A 26,591-nucleotide genomic window follows, 5' to 3' on the forward strand; every position below is an offset into this window, starting at 1 on the left:
CTGGTTTTTAGCACTTTGCATGCATCCAAGATGTTGATTAAATACTTTGTTTTGGATATTGACATTTGAAACACAGTTTTTATCTTCAATTTTTCCTAATAGATTTATTTCAACAAAGCCTATAGTCAAATACTTAATAAAAACAGCTTAATCATTAGTAAAAAAACCAACCACTTAATCTGGACACCTTTGTTTTGGTCCCCAATTTCATTTGGTTATTTGTTCCAGTTTTTTATAGAGCCTTTCCAGTTACTGAATTATTTTTCGGAGTTTGTTATCAACTTTAAATTAACTAAGTGCTACAACTAATACTATGTGTTGCTCAGATTTGTAAGATTGGCTTATGGAGGAAATTTTTTTTAAGGATCAACCAGCACGTTTTCATGTTTATTGTGCTATTTTATATTCTTCTGATTTTTTTGTGTGATTCTTGTTTATGGATTATTTGTTGCGCTTCTTCTAAAGCAGTTAACACAAGTTCACATTTCGATTTTTAGGCCCCCATGTGGTTTCCAAATTAAATGGCTACTAGCACATAGTCTCTGTAATGTTAGGTTTTGTTTCCCCATTTTCTCTTCAAACACATACACTAAGGTATTGATAATGTTATAGTACCTCCCTGAACATTTTCTAGAAGTCTGTTGTGTTATTTACTTGAACTAATTCTTCAATGTATTCTGACTGCTCCTCCTGGCAATTGTTAGTGTTTCAGCAGTTGACTATTTTTAACTTTTTGTAAGTGATGGTCATATCCACTGTTTACTCTTCACATAAAGCAGTACTCTTCTCATCAAGCAGTACAGCTCAATCAACACCAGCCTTGATCTGCAGCGTAGTTCAGGAATGGAAACACTGTATTTGTTCATGCCTAAGTACTGCTACCATCCAGTCTCTCTTAATGAATGGAGAGCTCAGTATGTTTATCTGTCTAGTGTTATCTCTATGTTTCCTCACACTACAGTTTTACAAATGGGAGAAGACAGTCACATATGAAAAAATACTGCATTTATGGTGTGTGTCCCAGTTTTTAAGCATTTGTTGCAATATTTGATAACTTGCTGTACATTTTACAGCAAATCTGTCAAAGCATATAATTTATGTGGGGCTCGAGAAGCTGATAAATGAACCAAAACATTCTGGTTACAAGGGAGAGGGTTCTCAAAGAGAAAATAGCAAATGTAACTTTTTGACAGTTGATTGCTATTGAAACTTTGCTAAAACTGAAATAATGTTTCTCTGCAGCATTTAATGCAAAAATATTTCATTTTGATATCATAGTAACAATTAACAACTCCTCATAAAAACAAATCCATATTTTTATAGATTCCACAATGAGAATTCAATGAAAAATCATACAAGGAAATGATAGGGAAATAAGCAAAAGAAAGTGTAAGATATACAGAGGTGAAGAGTAGGAACAGTTGGCCCAAGACCTGGATTAGTAGAGTTGTAAGGAAACGATATGCTAACTCCCAATCCTTGTGACTTAAGTTTGCCTATATAGAAACACCTCTTACACAAGAGTGTGATACGTACGTATCTTAATGAGATCTTATTGCTGAAGTCTGCGGGATTCTCTGCAAAATTACCATTTGAGCCTGCTTATCATTTCCCTCTACAATTTTCGCTCCCAACAGTTACTTTCATTAACAAACCAACAATTCCTTGACATTTCTGGTTGCATCTGATCTATCAGTTCCGTTTTTAGTCAAATTGTGCCATGCCCTTCTTTTCTCTCCAGTTCAGCTCAGTACCACCTCATTATTTATCTGATCTATCCCATCTCATAGTCACCATTCTTCTCCTGAATTACGAGCAAGAAAGGTTCACTTACTAGTTTATAATAATAAATAAACCAATCACTGAATGGTTTCATTTCTCACACACTATCTTATTCTATAGCCTGAATTATCAATATTTTCTCACACACCTGGCTTCATCCAATCTTGCTTTGAGTCTGGCAAGTTCCTCTCGTAACTGATTGACACTGGCACGGTCCTGCTCTGCACGTACTGATGAATCACGTCTAAGCCGCTCCAATGCTGCTTGCTCCTGCTCCAGTTCCCGTTGAACTGATTCTAATTTTGCTTGAACTGCTTGCTGATCATGGTGTGCTGAAAAAAACCTTTGGTTAAGCTCTATCTATGGTTATAATATTACTTCAATTTAAAATGTTTACCTCAAAATTGGCAAGATATAACCAATCAGGTTTTTGAATTTTCACTGTACTTATATATCTGAGTCTTGTTTATTTTTCCTCTTCATACAATTAATAGCATGCATATTTCGATGTAATAATAATATAAAATGTGATTCACACTAGTGGGGGGAAAATAATCTGGTATATGCTGTGTTAAAGTCATTCTCTATTGTATCAATTCTCACAGTGACATTATTCATACTGTGTGTTTGGAGAGCTTCTACATAGGTTGGAACCACACAGGATAAGCAGTGACAAATTACAATTTTGTATCATTCCAGGAGGAATTGTTTGGTGGAAAGCAGTTCAAGTGAAAGCTAGGATCTGATCAGAGAGAGAGAGAGAGAGAGAGAGAGAGAGAGAGAGAGTGTGTGTGTGTGTGTGTGTGTGTGTGTGTTTGGAGCTTATGAGCACTCAATAGTCAGGTTATCAGTGCCCTTAAGCACATTAAAAGAAACAAATGTGGTTAAAATTACAAAAATGTTATCATATAACGAGGAGGAAACTTATAAAATGACACTCATGCACTCACTCCCACTTCACTCGCATTGAGTACACAATCACTCTATCTCATGTGCTCTAAGACAATGGAGAAAGGGGAAAAGGTGCTATACGTGGGATTAAAACACAAACAAAACAAAAGAGGAGCTAAAAGAAAGGCACTAGGAAGTGTGACTGACTGACCACTTACAAAAGATATGAGTAGGTCAGTCATCCCATTAACATGTTAAAACCATCTCCCTAAACTTTTTGGAAACATGTCAGACAAATTACTAATCTTTAAAACACCACATATATTTGTATGTTACAAAAACAGAGGGCAGATCCATTGGCAAATCTGCCACTGCCCGCTCATTGGAAAATAAAACACAGTCTAATAAAATGTGACACACTGAACCATACACCACGAGTACCACAGTCAAGGTTCCTCTTGCTAGAGCAAGAAGATTAGATTAGATTAATTATTCATTCCATAGGCCCACAAAAGAGGGGATCCTCCTAGGTGTGGAACATGTCAGAATGCCATGCATCATAGTGCTGTTCCCTATGTGAAGACAAGTACGGAGAACCTCATTACATTGACATGGTTGGAAGGAGGCACATTGTGGGCTTTACTAGACGGAACTTACTGCCTGCCACTTCCAGCCACTCATGCTTCCACTGATGCAAGACCCTGTATCTGAACAGCAAGGTGGTAGCATGCAGGGGGATGGCACACCAAACTAACTGAGCATCACATGTCTCCTTGGTTGTTACATCTGCTCTTTCATTCCACACAGTACCCATGTTCCCTGGCATACAGCAGAAAGACACCACCTTTCCCAGCCATTGTAGTTGGAGGAGGGTGTCCTAGATATTCTGGACTATTTTATTTGCTGGGTACAAGCATTGTAGAGTGTGAAGGGCTCTCAGAGAATTGGAACAGACAAGGAATTTAGTACTCGAATCACATCTCATCTGCTCCAGTGCCCTCAAAATCGCTTATAATTCCGCAGGAACATAGTAAAGCCTTGAGGCGGTCGGACCTTGAGAATATGTTCAGAGAAAATATCAGACCAACCAACAGAGCCCCCTGTTTTGAGCCACCCATAAAAACAGCTGTAAATGTGTGGTGCTCAGTTAAAATGTCTTTAAATAACGTATTAAAAACTGCACTAAATCACCAGCCTCAGCAAAGAGATTGGGTGGGGCAGGGCCTATGAGCACCAGTGGTCAGCCTAATTCTCTCATGGTGGATAGTGTCAATGATATTCAGGTGAGAAGGCCTTGCTGACCCATACAATGCGCACTCAAAGTCTAACCTCGAATGCACGAAAGCCCTATAAAATAGGAGAAGATGCACCCTATCTGTTCCCAAAGTCTGCAGCTAAGCCACTTTATAATATTCAGTGCAATCGGGATTCTGGATTTCAGGTCTCTTGGCTGTGGTCACCACAACAATATGGAGTAAAAAATGAGGCCCGGAAATCTTAGTGAGTCTTTAAAAGTAGAATGGTGTCCCTCACATGCAAGTCGGTTAAATTAAAAATATGACGAGATTGATAAAAACGACCCCACACACACACACACACACACACACACACACACACACACACACACACACACACACACACACTTATCTGCAGAAACTGAATCCCATCTTTGCAGCCCCTCTATCCTATGCACTGTAAGTTGGTAAGTTGCAACTGGCAGGTCACTGTTGCAACATTGGAGAAGGAACAGCAAACAACAAACTCATCTACAAATAAGGTGCACTGTACAGTACTTCTGACCATAGACATGACACTGTTTATGGTGACGGCAAAGAGGGTAACACTTCAAACACTGCCCTGAAGAAAACCATTCTCCTGCCCAAAATGATCCACCAGCACATCACCAACTCTGACCTAATAAAGTGCTTAGACAGGAAGGACTGAATGAAGAACATCTTCAGGTAGTGTCATATACCTTACTGAAATCAAAGACTATATCAAGACAGTGATGGTTACATAGGAAAACCTGCTGCATAGACGCCTCTAGTAGGGCCTGGTTGTCGACAGGGGAGTGAAATCTCCGGAATCCACACTGAGAGTGGCTAAGGAGTTGCCTTGCCTCTGACAACAATACCAGATGATGGTTAACCATTTGCTCCAGGATCTTTCCTACACAGCTCGTTATTGCGACGCTCCGATAAGAATTGGGGAATTTGTGATCCTTTTCTGGTTTGAGGAGAGGTATCAGAACTGCCTCTCTCCACGAGTTGGGAATGTTTGCTGTCTGCCATATAAGATTAAACCATTTGAGGAGGATTTCCTTTGACACTGCTGGCAAATTTCGAAGCACAGAGTACCAGATTTGGTGATGACCTGGTGCAATATCAAAAGTCTCAGAAAATGCCGATTCCATTTCCGACATGGAGAAAGGGCACTCGTAAGATTCAGAATTGTGGGATCTAAATCCAACTTGCTCCACTCTGCACCTATACGGCAGCAGCAAAACACCAGATCCTAGCTGGCAATGGCAGTAGTTGTAGCAAAATGCTCTGCCATTGTCTGCGCAATGTCTCCAGGCGTTGTTTGGAGACACCCATGTTTCAGCACTACTGCTATTGGTAAACAACTGTGTTTATCGGAAATCATCCGGGTGGCTTCCATTACCTTTGTAGAACAAGTGGAAGCGCAGGAAAACTTGTCATGACCTTTTCTTGCTTCCCTTATTTACGGTCGAGCTTTGGCTCTCATGGCTGTGACGTTGTCAGTTGTTGGGCAGCATTTACACTGTCAAAGAGCCACATTCCTGTCCCGGATTGCTGAACGCCTCTCATCAGACTACCAAGGTACAGGCTGCCTCCTAAGATGACCTGAAGGCATTGGGATGGATAAGTCAGCAGCATCAGTGGTCCACCCTTCCTGGGTGCTGTCATGGTGTTCAAACTCAGGCAGCTGCCTGAACAGCATCCTGTCTTTCTACAGTGGATGTGAGCCCATAGAGGATGAGGTTGAGTCTTTGGGGGGGGGGGGGGGGGAGATGATTTCCTGAGTCCGACATCGAGGTCCATTAGCTCTACTGAATAATTTTGGGAGATGTCAGAGAGAGTGACATCAAAATCATCAGACTGTTAATTTCCTGACTTCATCAGCGATGGAAGCTTGGCCTTTGATTTTCAGCCTGGTATAAGCTTCAGAGCCACAGCTGCAGCTATGTTAGTGCGGCATTGGTCAACGCCCCACACTGAACCTTTTGAGGGGCTGGGAGCTCTGCAAAGGTGACAACAATGGCCATTTCTGAAGTTCTTGGGGGAGGTACAGGCATTGAAATAACTGTTGCACTACTAGTGCATTGACAAACGCAGCTGCTAGTGCTGACATTGGAAATCTCTGTTTGTGAAGCACCATCGGCATTCTGCACTTGCTGTTTCAGAACCAAAGCAAAGGTGGTACTCAATGTTGGGGACAGCATGGCTTTATAAATCCTTTTAGCCTCACCATATAGGATGCACTTATTAGTCTTAAGCTCTTGTATCTTCTGTTCTTCAAGATATATGCTGCTGTTCTGACTGCAGACAGAGTGATCCTCAGAGCCATTCACACACTTCAAAGGTGATGAGCATGTGACTCCTTTGTGGGCAACCTTACCACATTTTCCACAAGTGTCTTCTCCCTTACACCTACGAGCAGTATGCCCAAGGGGTTGGCATTTTCCAGATTAGCCACAACTGGTTTCTCCTTTACAACCATCAGTAGTATGCCCAAAGCACCGGCATTTGCCACATTTCCGACAAGTGGCTTCTCCCTTACACCCTTGAGTAGTATGCCCAAAGCACTGGCATTTGAAACCATACATTGGGTTGGGTACATAAGGCCGCATGCTTAGGTGAAGGAAACCTGCCTCAATGTGCTCTAGAAGTTTCGTGCAGCTGAAAGTCAGTATAAACGAGTTGGATTTGGTAACATTGCCATCCACCCTTTTCAAGATATTCTGAACATCGACTATTCCTTCTTGGAACCACTCAACTTCCAGTTCTTCTTTGGGAATGTCCACCAGAACCTGGCTCATCACAACACCTTTGCTGTAATTCAGTGCAGTGTGGAACTCCGTGTCAATGGCATATTTCCCAAGGCATTTCACTTTCTGGAGTTCTGTTGCCTGCTGGGAATTATTTATTCCAAAAAATAGTGTCCCACTGCATAACCACTTGACTCATTTTTAATGTTCCTGCAATATCCTCTAAACCCTTTTGAATGTAAAAAGGAGAGATGTTTTCAAAGGTGCTCTCTCTTCTTTTAAATACCCAAAATACATCCTGACCTGCAACATGCATTCTGTTAGTAAATATCTAAGTGGTCTTAACAACTGAAGAACCTGGAGGGCTCATCACATGAAACCTCTTGTGTGATTGGGTGGTGGTACCTCCATGTGGCCCACCAGTTCTGCTGAGAGGAGAAGAAGAAATTTCGAGGGGTCCATCTTGTTCCCACGAGTAGCTAGGGAAGTACAAGTCCCCCTAGACAGAGCCCCGTGTGCCTAGGTAAGCCTACACCCAGCAGACAAATGCTGAGCCCCTGAGAGTTGGGATCTGGATATTCATCCTGAAATATCACACAATTTTCATCCCTCATTAATGTTTGTGTTTGTATACACTGTGCTAAAAAGTGAGACATTCCAGTCCCACCATTTTTTTTCTTAAGGGGACAAGTCATGGAACTTCTAATGTAATTTCAATGGCAATAATTCAACAGGCATTGCAAAGAAAACATTCTATCACAGATTTGTACCTATGGATAAAATTGAGATAGGCATCTTGTGTTATGAAATTAATACGGATTGCGGGAGAAGTAGTGATGCATTTGAAATATTATAGTTAGGCATGTATTAGTGAACAATTTTTTAAAGAACACTTCATAAAACTATATGAGACTCTTTGTAACTGATGTACTTCAGATGACAGCTGCTGACAGAGCAGTCTTTGACACAAGCATGTACACATTTTTGTACCTGAGAGTGATTCAGATCTCTTGCCCAGCCTGAGTAGTGAAACAGAAGCATGGTCAAAGGTCCTTCTGCTGTGTAGTCACTCAGTTGACACAAGTTCCATGGAGAGAGCAACCAGCAAGTGTGGTATGTGTAGCTACTGGCACATTAGTGTTAATGAATACCACAGCCAACCATTTGTCTTTACTTTCTCACATAACCAGTGAAGCTTTTGTCTACGCACAATACGATTATATTGAGGTCGACCTCGCATGTTTCTTGTTTTGGATTACTCTCTGGATGGATTTGTCAGGCATCTTGACAAACTTCACTGCATGCTCCAACAGCCCCTGTGAGAGTGACAGCGAACTTTGTTTCTACCAATGTCTGTGCAGGACAGAAGAATGGTGGTGGTGGTGGTTAGTGTTTAACGTCCCGTCGACAACGAGGTCATTAGAGACGGAGCGCAAGCTCGGGTTATGGAAGGATTGGGAAGGAAATCGGCCGTGCCCTTTCAGAGGAACCATCCCGGCATTTGCCTGAAACGATTTAGGGAAATCACGGAAAACCTAAATCAGGATGGCTGGAGATGGGATTGAACTGTCGTCCTCCCGAATGCAGAAGAATGGTGATGAGAGTGTTTTCCACCACACAATATCACAGTGCTTAAGATGGATTGCAACTTCCTGAAGTTGAGGTAGCAGCTGTTGGAAATGCAACAGCAAATGTAATCCAGCTAGCAACTGGAAGAAAGGTAGGAAATATCAACATCAGCAACAGGTGTTATAATTTCTGCAGCAGCAACAGCTACTACAATAACAGCCTGCACCAGTAGCAATGTTGCCTAACCCTCAGCCATTTACTTGCTTCAGCAAAACAATTTGATAGCTGAGTGATCTTTGTGTACTATGTTGCCTTCATCACAAGACACACTGAGTATCTGAATCTGACTGTCAGAGTGCTCCCTTACTGTATTTTAATAACAAACTGTATGAAGTGGTACAAAAATTACCATCATTCTCAGACCCAAGTGGTTTGAGTTTTTATGATATTTGTGGTTTGCAGACTGACTACTATGCCATGGTCACCAAACCCAAGTTGTAACAATGTGTTAGCAATATAGCCAAACATACACACAATGAGCTGCAGATTTACTAGCTGTATGACAGAAGTATGATTTTTCATGTAAACCGTGAGGCACATCCTATACTAAATCTTTATTCCGTGACACATCATAAGTGTAGCCACAGCAAAACTAGATAGGTTATGAATTATGGGGGTAATATCTTCAGCATCTTTGTGTCTGCACGCAACTATGTATTTCGAGGGAGAAGGTTCCAAGATGTGATTCACTCATCACGTAAATGTAAATATTGGCATAAATGTGCACTTTTACTACATATTGTGTTAATAACTGAAAAGCATCAAAGGAACACTACATATGTAGACATGTCACATTCCACAAGGTGCATTTCATATCTGTTTATTTTTAATTGTGACAAACTTCTTTGTAATTTTCCTATGGACAAACCTGTGTGGAATGTGCAGTAACCCTCCACTAAAATGTTACATAGCAAGAGTTATGAACACACAACGGAACATGATGTGCAACGAAAAAAGTTTTCAAAGATCGGAAGATGACAGTTTTACCTGTTGAAACTGGTCAATAAAAAACAGGTTTGAATGTGATCTTGGCCATAAAAAATTTCTGTAAAGTACATACAGAATGCTCCTTCTCATTTCTCTTTATGAGAAACTTCAATCATAGTCATGATTTGCAAAGCACGTTATGTCATAAAAACATTTTTTGTGTAAGTTAAACAATATATTAGCGCGTTATTGCCACCTGGTGACAGTTTCTGTAAATGCACTCTCTGCCCTGACATGAGCTGCATGTCCATTCAGTTCCTACCTTTATGTTGTTGGTTTATGAAATAACATTATAAATAAATTCCATTTCACTTCAGCAAACACATTTGGCACCATGTGTATAGTATATTTTCATTTCACTAATCTTTCTTTAATACAGTATTACGGTTTCCTCTGTACAAACCTATAAGAAGAGCTTGCTGTTTCTCATTTTCTGCTCGCAGCATAACCTCTTCGTGCTGTTGACACACATGTTCTAGATGCTGTTGAAGTTGCTCTAGTTGTTGCTGTAAATGTTGTATCTCAGAATCCTTTTCTATAGCCAGCTGCTGCAATGATTGCTGCATACGTTTTTCCAAAGATATTCGCACTTGTTCCTATGTGTAAAAGAAAACATAAGATAATCAGCACAATCCACAGGAAATATTCCCTGCAACTATTTTTAGCAGCCACTTCTCATCAGTACATAAAATAAAATACTAATCTTGTCAGCAGATGAAAGTACGAGGGCAGTTCAATAAGTAATGCAACACATTTTTTTTTCTCAGCCAATTTTGGTTGAAAAAACCAGAAATTTCTTCTGGAATATTTTCAAACATTCCCGCTTCGTCTCGTATAGTTTCATTGACTTCCGACAGGTGGCAGCGCTGTACGGAGCTGTTAAAATGGCGTCTGTAACGGATGTGCGTTGCAAACAACGGGCAGTGATCGAGTTTCTTTTGGCGGAAAACCAGGGCATCTCAGATATTCATAGGCGCTTGCAGAATGTCTACGGTGATCTGGCAGTGGACAAAAGCACGGTGAGTCGTTGGGCAAAGCGTGTGTCATCATCGCCGCAAGGTCAAGCAAGACTGTCTGATCTCCCGCGTGCGGGCCGGCCGTGCACAGCTGTGACTCCTGCAATGGCGGAGTGTGCGAACACACTCGTTCGAGATGATCGACGGATCACCATCAAACAACTCAGTGCTCAACTTGACATCTCTGTTGGTAGTGCTGTCACAATTGTTCACCAGTTGGGATATTCAAAGGTTTGTTCCCGCTGGGTCCCTCGTTGTCTAACCGAACACCATAAAGAGCAAAGGAGAACCATCTGTGCGGAATTGCTTGCTCGTCATGTGGCTGAGGGTGACAATTTCTTGTCAAAGATTGTTACAGGTGATGAAACATGGGTTCATCACTTCGAACCTGAAACAAAACGGCAATCAATGGAGTGGCGTCACACCCACTCCCCTACCAAGAAAAAGTTTAAAGCCATACCCTCAGCCAGTAAAGTCATGGTTACAGTCTTCTGGGACGCTGAAGGGGTTATTCTGTTCGATTTCCTTCCCCATGGTCAAACGATCAACTCTGAAGTGCATTGTGCTACTCTTCAGAAACTGAAGAAACGACTTCAGCGTGTTCGTAGGCACAAAAATCAGAACGAACTTCTCCTTCTTCATGACAACGCAAGACCTCACACAAGTCTTCGCACCCGAGAGGAGCTCACAAAACTTCAGTGGACTGTTCTTCCTCATGCACCCTACAGCCCCGATCTCGCACCGTCGGATTTCCATATGTTTGGCCCAATGAAGGACGGAATCCGTGGGAGGCACTACGCAGATGATGAAGAAGTTATTGATGCAGTACGACGTTGGCTCCGACATCGACCAGTGGAATGGTACCGTGCAGGCACATAGGCCCTCATTTCAAGGTGGCGTAAGGCCGTAGCATTGAATGGAGATTACGTTGAAAAATAGTGTTGTGTAGCTAAAAGATTGGGGAATAACCTGGTGTATTTCAATGCTGAATAAAACAACCCCTGTTTCAGAAAAAAAATGTGTTGCATTACTTATTGAACTGCCCTCGTAACAGAATGAGCTCTGATATTGGCATATGGTTCTCAACTTCAGCATACAGTGTAAAAACTGCTGTCTAATAAATTTTTTGATTGCAATAACGCTGATCATTCTTTTCCTTAATATATTCATTCATAAGGTAAACCAAACAATGGAAAATCCAGGCTTGAATTACAACACGAGTAGGGATAGTTTGCTGTTCACCAGATAGAGGAGGCACTCAATGGCTGACACGCACATTTAAAAGCAGATTGTTAGATTTATTTAGCTATCTGTCTACTTTTAAATATGCCTGTCTGCCAGTGAATGCCTCTTCTATATGTTGAGTAACAGTCTACCCTAATTCGTATTGTCATTCATAAGACAAAAGAGAGAGTTAGGAAAAATGTATAAAAACTATTAATGAAACTGCCATGGGACAAACATAAAACACGTATTTCTGAAGCCCTATATAATTGTTTCTCAGATGAGCATTATATACTAATGCCTAAAAATTTATTTACCTTTTCTTCAGAAAGTTTTCGTACATTATCCTCATTGGATTTACGCAAATTTGAAAGGGTATGTTGATATTCTGCTTCTTGTGTACCCGACTGCTGTGTGAGTGAGGTCTTTATATCTTGAGCACGCTTTTCTGAAGTTTCAAGTTCACGTGTCAGTCGACAAACCTGACCCTTGAGTGACTCTTGTTTCACTAACAGATCCTGCTGCTCCTGCTCCAGCTGCACACGTCTAAGGAATCAAGAAAAATGCATCATAAGGTATGTCATACGGTTTTCCTTACTGAATTATATCGGTGCAATCAAGTGGTGAAAAAGATGTTTTTCACAATTTCATCTGCAAAGTTTGAAACAGTGACATTCTTAAAGGCACAACAAACTACATAGAACAGTATCTCAACAATTCAAAAATAAAAAAAAGCAGTAAGCTAAGATAAAGAAAAGAATCCCCACAATATAATTACTTTTCTCTTTCTCGGCGGTAAGTTTTGTATCTGCACGTACAATGTGACATTTAGGCCATCTACTTGATTACATTAATCTAATAGGTTTAACATTATACACTAACCTCTAATTGAAAAACAATAAAACTGTTTCTGAAGCTTCATCAGGAATATTTTCACTGAGACAGAAAATGCAAGCTTTAGCATCAACCAATACAAGGTGAAAACAACTAAGAAAAAAGAAAGAAAGCAAAGCATCAAAGTCCCTTACAAAACATCAAAAACAACAATTTGCTGACCTGAAATGCATTGAATACCTGGTTTTCACTATTGAGAGTTTAGGCTTGTTCCTACATCTACATCTATAATCAGCAAGCTGGACTGTACTTTTTGTATCACTTCTCCTGTTCGAATCACAAATGATTTGCGGTAAGAAAGACTGCTGGTATGTCTCCGTATGAGTTCGAATCTCTCTAGTTTTAGTTTCACAGTCTTCTCTCCTGATAAATGGAGGAGTAAGCAATATATTGACTGACTGTTCTACAAAAGTATGCTCTAAGAACTTCAACCGTAAATCATATCATAATGCAGAACGCCTCTCTTGCAGCATCTGCCACTGGACTTGGTTGATCATCCCAGTGAGACTTCCATGCTTATTAAATGAATCAGTAATGAAATACACTGCTCTTCTTTGGATCTTCTCTATATCCTCTATCGGTCCTATCCGGTACAGATCACAAACTGCCGAGCAATATCCAAGTGATGGTCAAACGAGAAATTTGTAAGCTATTTTCTCTGTCCCCCCCATGAAACATGGACCTTGCCGATGATGGGGAGGCTTGCATGCCTCAGCAATACAGATAACCGTACCATAGGTGCAACCACAATGGAGGGGTATCTGTTGAGAGGCCAGACAAACGTGTGGTTCCTGAAGAGGGGCAGCAGCTGTTTCAGTAGTTGCAGGAACAACAGTCTGGATGATTGACTGATCTGGCCTTGTAACACTAACCAAAACGGCCTTGCTGTGCTGGTACTGCAAACGGATGAAAGCAAGAGGAAACTACAAACGTAATTTTTTCCGAGGGCATGCAGCTTTACTGTATGGTTAAATGATGATGGTGTCTCCTTGGGTAAAATATTCCGGAGGTAAAATAGTCCCCCATTCGGACCTACGGGCGGGGATAACTCAAGAGGACGTTGTTATCAGGAGAAAGAAAACTGGCGTTCTACAGATCGGGGCGTGAATTGTCAGATCCCTTAATCGAGCAGGTAGGTTAGAAAATTTAAAAAGGGAAATGGATAGGTTAAAGTTAGATATAGCGGGAATTAGTGAAGTTTGGAGGCAGGAGGAACAAGACTTTTGGTCAGGTGAATAAAGGGTTATAAATACAAAATCAAATAGGGGTAATGCAGGAGTAGGTTTAATAATGAATAAAAAAAATAGGAGTTTGGGTAAGCTACTACTAACAGCATAGTGAACGCATTATTGTGGCCAAGATAGACACGAAGACCACGCCTACTACAGTAGTACAAGTTTATATGCCAACTAGCTCTGCAGATGATGAAGAAATTGATGAAATGTATGATGAGATAAAAGAAATTATTCAGATAGTGAAGGGAGATGAAAATTTAATAGTCATGGGTGACTGGAATTCGAGTGTAGGAAAAGGGAGAGAAGGAAACATAGTAGGTGAATATGGATTGGGGGTAAGAAATGAAAGAGGAAGCCATCTGGTAGAATTTTGCACAGAGCATAACTTAATCATAGCTAACACTTGGTTCAAGAATCATAAAAGAAGGTTGTATACATGGAAGAATCCCGGAGATACTAAAAGATATCAGATAAATTATATAATGGTAAGACAGAGATTTAGGAACCAGGTTTTAAATTTTAAGACATTTACAGGGGCAGATGTCGACTCTGACCACAATCTATTGGTTATGAACTGTAAATTAAAATTGAAGAAACTGCAAAACGGTGGGAATTCAAGGAGATGGGACCTGGATAAACTGACTAAACCAGAGGTTATGCAGAGTTTCAGGGAGAGCATAAGGGAACAATTGACAGCAGTGGGGGAAAGAAGTACAGTAGAAGAAGAAAGGGTAGCTCTGAGGGATGAAGTAGTGAAGGCAGCGGAGGATCAAGTAGGTAAAAAGACGAGGGCTAGTAGAAATCCTTGGGTAACAGAAGAAATATTGAATTTAATTGATGAAAGGAGGAAACATAAAAACACAGTAAATGAAGAAGGCAAAAAGGAATACAAACGTCTCAAAAATGAGATCGACAGGAAGTGCAAAATGGCTAAGCACGGATGGTTAGAGAACAAATGTAAGGATGGAGAGGCTTATCTCACTAGGGGTAAGATAGATACTGCCTACAGGAAAATTAAAGAGACCTTTGGAGAAAAGAGAGCTACTTGTATGAATATGAAGAGCTCAGATGGAAACCCAGTCCTAACCAAATAAGGGAAAGCAGAAAGGTGGAAGGAGTATATAGAGGGTTTATACACGGGCGATGTACTTGAGGACAATATTATAGAAATGGAAGAGAATGTAGATGAAGATGAAATGGGAGGTACGATACTGCGTGAAGAGTTTGACAGAGCACTGAAAGACCTGAGCCGAAACAAGGCCCCGGGAGTAGACAACATTCCATTGGAAATACTGACGGCCTTGGGAGAGCCAGTCCTGACAAAACTCTACCATCTGGTGAGCAAGATGTATGAGACAGGTGAAGTACCCTCAGGCTTCAAGAAGAATATAATAATTCCAATCCCAAAGAAAGCAGGTGTTGACAGATGTCAAAATTACCGAACTATCAGTTTAATAAGTCACAGCTGCAAAATACTAATGCAAATTCTTTACAGACGAATGGAAAAACTGGTAGAAGCCGACCTCGGAAGATCAGTTTGGATTCCGTAGAAATGTTGGAACACGTGTGGCAATACTGACCCTACGACTTATCTTAGAAAATAGATTAAGGAAAGGCAAACCTATGTTTATAGCATTTGTAGACTTAGAGAAAGATTTTGACAATGTTGACTGGAATACTCTTTTTCAAATTCTGAAGGTGGCAGGCTTTTTACAATTTGTGCAGAAACCAGGTGGCAGTTATAAGAGTCGAGGGTTGGGAAGGGAGTGAGACAGGGCTGTAGCCTCTCCGCGATGTTATTCAATCTGTATATTGAGCAAGCAGTAAAGGAAAAAAAAGAAAAATTTGGAGTAGGTATTAAAATCCACGGAGAAGAAATAAAAACTTTGAGGTTTGCCAATGACACCGTAATTCTGTCAGAGACAGCAAAGGACTTGGAAGAGCAGATGAACGGAATGGACAGTGTCTTGAAAGAAGGATATAAGATGAACATCAACAAAAGCAAAATGAGGATAATGGAATGTAGTCTAATTAAGTCGGGTGATGCTGAGGGAATTAGATTAGGGAATGACACACTTAAAGTAGTAAAGGAGTTTTGCTATTTGGGGAGCAAAATAACTGATGATGGTCGAAGTAGAGAGGACGTAAAATGTAGACTGGCAATGGCAAGGAAAACGTTTCTGAAGAAGAGAAATTTGTTATAAATTTAAGTGTCAGGAAGTCGTTTCTGAAAGTATTTGTATGGAGTGTAGCCATGTATGGAAGTGAAACATGTATGATAAATAGTTTGGACAAGAAGAGAATAGAAGCTTTCGAAATGTGGTTGCTACAGAAGAATGCTGAAGATTAGATGGGTAGATCACATAACTAATGAGGAGGTGTTGAACAGAACTGGGGAGAAGAGGAGTTTGTGGCACTACTTGACTAGAAGAAGAGATCGGTTGGTAGGACATGTTCTGAAGCATCAAGGGATCACCAATTTAGTATTGGAGGGCAGCGTGGAGGGTAAAAATCGCAGAGGGGGACCAAGAGATGAATACACTAAGCAGATTCAGAAGGATGTAGGTTGCAGTAGGTACTGACAGATGAAGAAGCTTGCACAGGATAGAGTAGCTTGGAGAGCTGCATCAAACCAGTCTCTGGACTGAACGCCACAACAACATCTTCTTTATGGGTGGACTATATTTCCTGAGGATTATTCCAATAAATTTCAGTCTTTTAAATAACAGATTTCAGCTATCAGTTATCCTTTTGAAATTTTATTGGCAGATCTAGATTTCAGCTAGAAACTTGCCATTCTCAATGCACTATCATTTTTGATCAATGCGTGTAATGCCTGTTGGTCGGGCTTCATCCACAGTTGATTGAATACTATTAGTATTGAATTACTAGTATTGAATGAACTGTGGATGAAGCCCGACCAACAGGCATTACAGGCATTGATCAAAAATGATAGTGAATTGAGGATGGCTAGTTTCTAGCTGAAATCTAGATCTGCCAATAAAATTTCAAAAGGACGACTGATAGCTGAAATCTATTATTTGCAAGTCAATATAACAGTTGCTGTGTGCAACAGCCTTCTGAATGGAGGGTAACCTGATGAAATTTCAATCTGCTATTTGTCTTAACTGCAATTAGTTTTAACTGGTCATTCCACTTTAAATCACCCTGTATGCATATTCCTGGATGTTTATTGAAGTAACTGCTTCGACTGATTGTTCTGCAATCAGGTAATCATACAAAGATGGGCCTTTCTGCCTATTTATGTGCAATAATTACTTTTATTTGTGCTGAGGGTCAACTGCCACTTCCTGCACTAAGTGTTGATCCTCTGCTGGTCTTCCTGCATCTCACGATAATAGGATAGTGACTTCTCTGTATTGTATACCATAGCATCATTCACGACAAGTCTCATGAAACTTTTGACATAACACACTAGGTCATATATATAATTTTTTTGTTCATTAGGTGGCAATGTGGAACTGTACGGAACATCTTCCAAAACCAAAAGTGAAGGATCACTGCATCAACCTGGGAGCTGTTATCTACTGCTTTATGGGTCTTGTGGACAAACAAAGTGAGCTGGGTTTCATACAATCATTGGTGTTGGAACCCATGTTGATTCCTACAGAGCAGATTTTCTGTCTCCAGAAGTGTCATAATATGTTGGCATGAAAATGTTCCAAAATTCTACAACAGATGATGTCAGAGATGTGGGTTTACAGTCCTGCAAATCTGTTCAATGATCCTTCATAAAAATTTCTCCAGAGCTATGGCACACTGTTGTTACAAGAGGAGTAAGTTCTTTTGCATACTCTATCTAGAATCTTATTGGTATCCTGTCAGGTACAGTGGTCTCTCCTACGTTGAGCAATTTCATTTGTTTTATCATCCAGTGGCCCCTTATTTCAATATCTGTCACTTTGACATTCAATTTAAAGGAGGAATTACAGTGCGATGTTCTATAGCGAAACAATTTTGGGAAAAGACTTTTAGTATTTTGGACTTCTCTGTGTCATCCCCCAGTTCGATGGCATTACGGTCACAGAATGTCTGGGCAGATGGCTTCAATCTGTTTACTATTTAACACAAGACTGAAACATCTTAGGATTTTCTGTTAAATCAGTTGATAGAATTTTACTTTCAAATTTGCTGAACACTTCATGCATGACTCTGTTTATGCTATATTTTTCAAGTAAGACATTTACAAAATTTCACACGATTCCCTGCCCATAATATCTGCCCTAATTGCTTGAGCCTCCCAATCTATGGCTGCAAAGTTGGAACCTCCACCTAACCTATAACATGATCAGGGAATTTTGCTCAAAATATTCTCAAAGTTTCCCCTCAAACATTCTGTCATTACTGCTCTTGAGGCAGGGGGTCTACAAAAGCATCCGATGAGCATATGTGATCAGGCTTTAAAACTTGTCTTCCTCCAAATTATTTCACATTTGGAATCTGTACTAACCCCACCAGATGTTACCATATTTTTTACAACAATAAACAGGCCTCCACCATCAGTGTTCAACCAATATTTGGGATATACATTTCTATTAGCATTTAGAAATCCATTGTTATCAACACCTGGTTTTAGCCGGCTTTCTATCCCTGGTACTATATTGGCTTTGTTATGTTTATAAGTGAGACCAGTTCTGGGACCTTTCCAGAGACACACCTTTAGTTAACTGATACTATTTTAACATTTTCTTCCTCTAATCTGCCATGACACATGCTAGTTTCTTTGAGTAATGAGGTTAGTATTCTTCCCTGTCTGAAATTGGAACACATCTTCTTGGGCCTGTGGAGGGATTTCTCTATCCTACAAAACCCACATGTACATGCCACAAGCACCCTATAACACCTTTTTTTTATAGTGTACTATATTAATATTTTCTTTCAATAATCTGCCCTGACACATGCTAGTTTCTTTAATTAATGAGTATAATATTCTTCCCTACCTGAAATCAGAACACATTTTATCGGTGCTGTTGAGGGATTTCTCTGTCCTATAAAACCCACATGTACAAGCCACATGCACTCCATTACACATTTTTTATAGTAGCTGCTTCCTCCATGAAGTGTACACCTGACCTAATGAGGAGGGAAAGGGGGAGGTTGGGTCTCCTACAATTCTTCACCCAATAGCAGAGGTCAGCAAATTCACATCCAAGATCTTCTCAGAATCGTCTGAGCCTGTGATTTAAGCCTTCCATTCAGCTCCAAACCAGAGGACTGTGACTGGTTCTGTAAATGATTCTGCAAAATGCTAACTCTGCTTCCACCTTGAGAGCAACGCTAATTGCTTTCACCAAGGTGTGTCAACTTAAGCCACAATTTTTAGTGGCCGGGTGCACCCCATATGCTCAATCACTTCCAGCAGAGCCTCTTCCACCTCTCGGACAAGATCCACTGACAGGCAAAAAGAATGGACAGTAGCCTTCTCTCCCAACTTGCCCACTATCTCCCTAGGGTTTCACCACCCACATACCACTGGAGCTCACTGCACCTGTTCTGACTTTCTGGAAGATCTGCCCCAGTTTCAACAGGTGAGATGTCTGAGGTGGCTCAGATGTACTTTCAGAAGTGGGGAATACCTCAAATCTGTCTTCAAGGGACTGGGGGGCAGCTGTGCGGCCAGTGCCAGAAGGTGAAAACCTTCCGCCCACAGACTCATGTCCCCTCCCCTCCTCCCCTATTATTCGGCAATTACTATCATGTAAATGTCGACTGGCTGGGAAGTGAAAATTGGGAGGCATTGTGGCATCAGGGATCCAAGGTAGCACTACAGCATAGTGGCTACTCAAACTTGGGAGAAAAAGACTCCCTGAGAATTCAAATGTATAGGGAGGAGGGGAGGGAGATTGCATCATAAGAAGTTCCCAATAAACGAACGATGAGTGAGCAAGGGGGAGGGGGAAGGGAGCATACCACAATAACAACTTTTCTTTCCACTTAGCTGAGATGTAATGGGCGTAAGCAGAAGTTTGACCACAGTTTTTAAATATAGATGACTTATGTGGAATCATATTAATGTAACACTATCTGAAATATTAATTATTTTAAAATTTGAGGTATTAAAACTCAATTAAATTAAACTTCAGTGCTAGATAAAAAACAGAATTCCCTTAGATTTATGAAATTCCTTAATCTTCCTGAGATTCCCCTGATCTTTCCAGGTGCCCCAATACCACTGCAACCTAGGGCAGCAGCCTGACAACACAGTTTCCTGCTGCTTATGGACAGTAGCCAATACCCCATGCATCTGAACACAACAGATGCTGTCCCTCCCCACATATAATCAATTTTCACCTATACCATAACTAATATAATACTAACCAATGGAGTCTCTGGGTTCAATCTAAGTTCTGCTGTTACATTACTTCTGGTTTTTATTACACTCCAAAGTCAGCCCACTTATTGCTAACACACTAAAATTTACACAAAAACTTATAATAACTTAGTATTCATTAATCAACACCATAAAATACACAGATGCAATTCACTTGTTCACAGAAGCCACATGAAAACAAAAAATAAACTAAGTCCTGTGTATAAAGCAGAAAGTGCTGCTGCTGGTGTGTCCACTCAACTCTATGACTGTCACTACGCCGACTGTGTGAGCACTAGTGGATGCTCACATCTAAAAAAAATGGCTCTGAGCACTATGGGACGTAACTTCTGAGGTCATCAGTCCCCTAGAACTTAGAACTACTTAAACCTAACTAAGCTATGGACAACACACACATCCATGCCCGAGGTAGGATTCGAACCTGCGACCGTAGCGGTCGCGCGGTTCCAGACTGCAGCGCCTAGAACCGCTCGGCCACTCTGACCGGTGCTCACACCTCAGAAAAAGACATTAATACATTATGCATTGCCTTCAGTAGCAAACATTAAAAAAAATCAATAATGTCATCATCATTAAAATCTCACTAAAGTTCTCATTATGTTATCTTCTCATACCTTGCTTGAGAGACACAAATGTACATTAAAATAAGCCATCTACCAAGAGTTTTCTCACTTTGTATTATATTATAGCCACACAGATATTACAAAAGTGGTGCCGACAAAGGAAAGTTATACATCAACATCTCATCTACAATGGTGTCATCATAAATGGAGCACAATCTCAGAGAGGTAGGACAGGGAAAGAAATTGATCATTTCCTTTTTAAAAAGAACAATCCCGGCATGTGTCTGAAGCAATTTAACGAAACCACAGAATAACTCATTTTGGATGGCCAGACAGTGAGTTGCACACCGTACTACTGAATGTGAGACTACTGTTTCGCCAATGTGCAACCTTGCTTGTCCGAGACAGGAACAGAGAAATCAATATCCAAATCAATCAAAACTATGACTTACAATGATGAACTGTGTACTTTGGCTATACTTGATGCCCTATTACTGGACGTACTGTGGAGCATGGCAGGAGGAATGTGGACACCTTTTTCATTACATGGATCAGCTTTATCCTCACTTTCAGCGTAAGTGATTTTAAGTTTTGGAGATGAGAACTGGCTACCCAAAACATACTCAGCTCTCACCATCTATCTGATCTTCAATTATGATAGTCTCTTCCTCCTCTAATCATTTTTTATTCTCTCTGTATCTACAGTTACCTTATAACTTAACTGCGTAAGACCTTTTTATGTTTTTATCCATCCCCTCTATATTATTTTCTCACAGGCCCCACTCCCTCCACCCCTACCTGAGACATCCCATACTTTTCCCCTAGTGCGCAGCTTTTACATTTACTCTTTCTCCTGATGAAGGACTTCTGGAGTTACGCAATCTTTAGATACACTTATATTTTTAATTTTGCACATCCATCAGGTATGCTCCAGTTATTCTTACTTCTACACCTACATCTACACTCCACAAGCCACCTTACAGTGTGTGGCATTGGGTACTTCTAGCACCACGTTCACCTCTCCCCTTCCCTGTTCCAGTTGTGAATGCTGTGCAGGAAGAGCAGCTGCTGGAAAACTTCTGTGTGAGATTGCCTCTTCTTATTTTACCTTCATGGTCTTTTCGCAAGAGCCTATAACAGATGCTCTGCTATTCTTTGTATTTTTTTCTTTTTCCACCTTCATAAGGAGAGGTCCCCAGGGACAGGATTGACTTTTTGAAATCACCTACACGCTAATGTAAGTTAGGGTTCCAGGTATCTCACCCGGCAGCCATTCAACCTGGTATGCCCTCTTTTGCAAATAATTGACAAAAGAACATCTTTTGTAATTTTGCATGATGTTCTATAGCTTTAATATTGATAGTACTACATATAATGGTGTTATAACAAGGGCAACCACCTCAACCAAAACATGACAGCCAGGCTACAAATGTAGGATCAGATGCTCTCTAGCAGCTGAAGAGGTAACTATCTGTGCTGAAATGGGGCACAAGCTCAGAGAGGAGAGCAGTTTTATCTTTTCAAAGGTCTGTTCTTAAGTTGCCCAAGTATACTCAGGATTTTAAGTTCCTGCCAAAATAATAAAAACAAGATAACTCAGGGTTTTATATTAAGTAGTTAAAGGATGGATTGTTCAGCAGCTGTGTTATCAAATAATTACTAGTCTTTCTGCATATTAATGTCCAGTAAGTTAGAATTGGAGTCATCTACCAATCACTGTACCAAGTGCTGATCCTCTGCAGATTTTCCTGCATATTGCTAAAATTTCCTAGTGTTCTGACATCTATATACAAAACAGGGCAACATAAGGACAGCTTCATGAGGCTTCCGACATTATCCACTAGGTCACTTATAAATATTGTGAACCATAATGGTCCTACATTGCTCTCTTCGGTTGCGCCTGAAGGTACTTTTACCTCAAAAGATTTCTCTGCATTAAGAACAATATGCTGGGTTCTATTTGCTAGGAACTCGTTCATCTAACCACGAGGCTGGTTTGATATTCGCATTTTATTAGGTGACATTGTAGCACTGTGGCGAATGCCTTCTGGATGTCAAGGAACACAGCGTCAACCTGGGTACCAGCATCTACTGGGTCTAGGTCTTACGGATGAACACAGTGTAGTGGGTTTCACAAGATTGTTGTTAATGGAATCTTGAATGCAACAGTGGAAATTTTTGATCTCTTGGAAGGTCAAGATACATGAGCATAAAGCATGTTAAAAATTACAGAACAGATCTCTAATACAGGCCAATCGTTGAATGCATCAGGCTGATGACTCTTCTTGAAAATGGAAGACACCCATTCATTTTTCCAATCACTTGGAACATTTGTTCCTTCAAAGACTTATGATAGACTGCTACTAAAAGAGAAAAAGTTCTGTAACTTACTGAGCATGCTGAATTATATGGGTAGATGCTTCTCTTCTGCCATAAATATGGCTGAGAAAAGTAACTAGAGAAACAACAACATTTCTCACTGTCAATATTACTGGATAATAATGGGCAAAGGTACAAACCTTGTTTCTGCTGTTTCCAGGTTTGTTTGTGTATCAAACAGCACTCCTTCCAGGGCTTCTTTCTCACTCCTCATTGCAGCTAGTTGTTCTTGAAGTCTCTGAATTTCTTTCTCACTTGTTTCTAACATTACCTATATTACAAATTTCAAGTGTTTTTTATGTTTCTGCAATCCACATAAAAGAGAAAATGCAAATTACAGCATATCTTTGTGCAAAATAACAAAAAGATAATGGTATAACTGGCAGGACACTGCTGATAACTGACTCACATGCAAATAATTTGTATTTATCACTGAAAAAGAATTAACAGAGTTGTTTTATAAATATATGCATTTATGTGACAAGTAATCACAGTGTATGTTTTTGTATACAACCATCCTTTCAAAATTAATGCCAAATATTATTATAACAGTCTGGTTCCCTTTTCAAAAGAATTATAGCATTATATTGGTTGTTACTTGTTAGTCACACAACCTGAAAAAAAAAAAAAAAAAAAAAAAAAAAGAGAGAGAGAGAGAGAGAAGGAGAAGAAGAAGAAGAAGAAGAAGAAGAAGAAGAAGAAAAATCATTCCAATTCAATGCTTAAATGTGTTTCATAATTTCCATACTATCACTGGTAGTCAACAACTTTTTTTCCTGTTCAAACACAAATACTTACATGGTATACCTGTACTTATAAATCAGTCCAACACTATTATTAGCTGCACATTCTTTCTTTGCTGCTTTCTGAGTGGGCTCAAGGAAGCAGTGAGAGCTTCACCCAACACTATAAGCATTGTTAAAAGTGGAGTAGAGTTACTACTTCATGTAGTATTGTCACTGGGATATATGTGACTTGTACAAGTGGGAACCCAAAAGTAATGAGAATGTCTTCCTACAGGTAAGAGAGAAGGTACTAGTGGGTTTACCTGCTAGGTGCCCCTATTACACACTATGTTAAGTGATCAAATGTCTTTTATGAGGAAGGGTCAATTAGGTTAAAGCATTTGTGTTTGTAAATGTTGTTTTATACGTTTGGCTATTTTGCAGTTATGGATATGGCAGAACAACATGCTACATTAATTACGTTTTCTATTAGGGAAATCTGCGTCAAAAACTACTGCCCTGCTTAGTCAGGCATACAGGAAGAAAGAACTGAGTCACAGGTGGGTTTACAAGTGTTACGGAAACATCAGGTGTGTGAGATAGGATTGTGGGAGACTGACACAAAAGGTGCACACAACAGGAATGAGACACAAAGGCACTGGAGCCAGAGCATTTATGCTGTGTTCAATGACAATGATGTGGGGAAGTGGCTTCGCCAAGGCTTTCTCTATTTATCACTCTATCCATTAATGAGGGACGTCCTTCCCAACTCTCCCAAAGCAGTATTTTGGTGCCCACCCAACTGACACAATATCCTGGTCTATTACCATGCCACTCCCACTCACAACCCCTTGCCATATGGGTCATATGCCTGTCGAAGCCTCAGGTACAAGAGATGCTCGATTCAGTCACCTAACATAACATACTCCAGTCCTGTCACAGGCTTATCTTATCCCATTAGAGGTAGTGCCAAATGTGAAAGCAACCCTGTCATAAACCAGCTCTGCTGCAATTTTTGCACAGCATTTTATGTGGTCATGACCACCAACCAGCAGTTCATCTGAATGAATGGCCACCACGAAAGTGTGGCCAAGAACAGAGTTGTCCAACCAGTGGCATAAAATACTGCGGAGCACAACATGGTTGATTTCAATGGCCCCTTCACATTCCATGCCATCTGCATCCCCCCCCCCCCCTCCCGCAAAGTACCAGCTGCTGCAGAGGCACAATCTTGTCAGATAGGACAATGCAGTTGTACTGGTGTATCTGCGTGTAAGTGCACTCTATAGCTATACGGAAGGAGGATTCATCTGAATGTTAGTAGCGTTTTCAGTCTTGATAATGTGCTTGTTGATGACTCAGCACTCAACTATTTGGTTAAGTCATTATCTTTACTCCTTAAATTATTTATATTATCGTTATGTCTAGGTATGCATTTTCATCCCTTGTATGGAATGGAAAATGCAAATAAAGTTAGTGTTTTGGAATGAGTGAAAAATGATAACTTCTTTGTTATAAGAGTTATTACGATGCAAAGGGTTACTTTTTTTCAGCCTATTGTGCAATAGGTTTGAATACTTATGCAATGTGACTATCTCTTTCATTATAACTAAACTTGAAAAGAAGCTAAAGTCATATGATTAGTTTCATCCTGAAGACTGAAGCTCAAAACAAAGAGAATTAATAACACTTCCCAACATTAATAAATTGAGTGATAAGTATGTCAAGACACATTATGACATATTTTGCTATATTGCAAGGACTGTTTGGGGATCTAACTGAATTATGCTATAGGACTGAGGCATGATTTGGTAAATATTATACGTAATTAGTTTGTGAATTCAAAATGCAAATGTTAAACTTTTAGGAAATTTGAAAATTGAACTGCCTTTTCGTTCACCCGTTATACCTACAGCTAATTTACTAGGATTTTACAACAAGTTTCTATCCTCAATGAATTCTGATGAATCAAATTTATAATATGTAAGATGCAAAAAATTGACTTAATTTGAGAACATGTGTCACAAAGATGCACATTGTACCAATACATCAACAGAAACATTTCCCTAAGATAATATGGTTAACAAATGAATGAAATTCAATCTTTTTGTTTCAGCCCTCAAACCTAGCATTCATTTGAAGCAATTGCTTGCTGGCTATCCTCTCCATTTCAGTGTAACTGCTGAAGCCAGAATCATCATACCCGTACACTAATATGTATGGGTACCCCTGTGGTTCTTTCTATTGCCATGTCTTCAACTACAATCTTCAGCAATGCCTCATTACATGATATGTGGCCAAGTAAACTCTCTCTTTGATCTATTACATTCTGTACTTGGTATTTTTTCTCATTGGTTCAATCAAGAATATTTTCGTTCTTTACTCAATCAATCTGTCTAGTCTTCAACAGTCTTTCTTAACACAAGACACCAAAACTCATCCAACTCTTCAAGTGTCCCATCTCAAAGTTTAACTTTTCCCATTCTACATGTTTACATGATGCACACATCTTTACCTCAGATTTCTTTATGTTTATGTGCATGTTACAGCCATAAGCCAGCAAAAATACAATTGTATTTAGTACTGATTGAATTTCTGTTCATTTTTGGCAAATAACTGCTTTGCTGTCAGCACACCATGTCAAGCTACTTTCTGCCCCAGATAAACAGCTTTGACATCAAGATACTAGTGGTGATATGTGCAAACTTGTCTTACACCTCTCCTGGTTGTGGTCTCTTATACCACTTGATTAGTTCTGATCATTCTAGTCTACTTTGCATAACAAGACTAGATTACCTTTCTATTCTTGCAGTTGACACCACACCAACTAAGAATGAAAAACATTTTATTTAATTTTACATTACAATCTAACAACACTAACTGAAATCTACAACAGCAATAC

General features: G+C 40.0%; 1 protein-coding gene across 1 annotated transcript in view; it reads right to left on the reverse strand.

Annotated features, from left to right (window-relative positions):
* LOC126234648 (rootletin) overlaps positions 1-26,591 on the reverse strand; it is a 246,891-nt gene that overhangs the window by 96,158 nt on the left and 124,142 nt on the right. The window contains exons 15-18 of the mRNA XM_049943380.1: positions 23,105-23,235; positions 11,859-12,087; positions 9,705-9,897; positions 1,931-2,114 (exon numbers count right to left, since the gene is read on the reverse strand). Coding sequence (XP_049799337.1) covers positions 1,931-2,114; positions 9,705-9,897; positions 11,859-12,087; positions 23,105-23,235 — 737 coding nt within the window. The remainder of the gene's footprint in view (positions 1-1,930; positions 2,115-9,704; positions 9,898-11,858; positions 12,088-23,104; positions 23,236-26,591) is intronic.

This window comes from Schistocerca nitens, chromosome 2 (assembly GCF_023898315.1).
Source record: "Schistocerca nitens isolate TAMUIC-IGC-003100 chromosome 2, iqSchNite1.1, whole genome shotgun sequence".
Lineage (NCBI taxonomy): Eukaryota > Metazoa > Arthropoda > Insecta > Orthoptera > Acrididae > Schistocerca > Schistocerca nitens.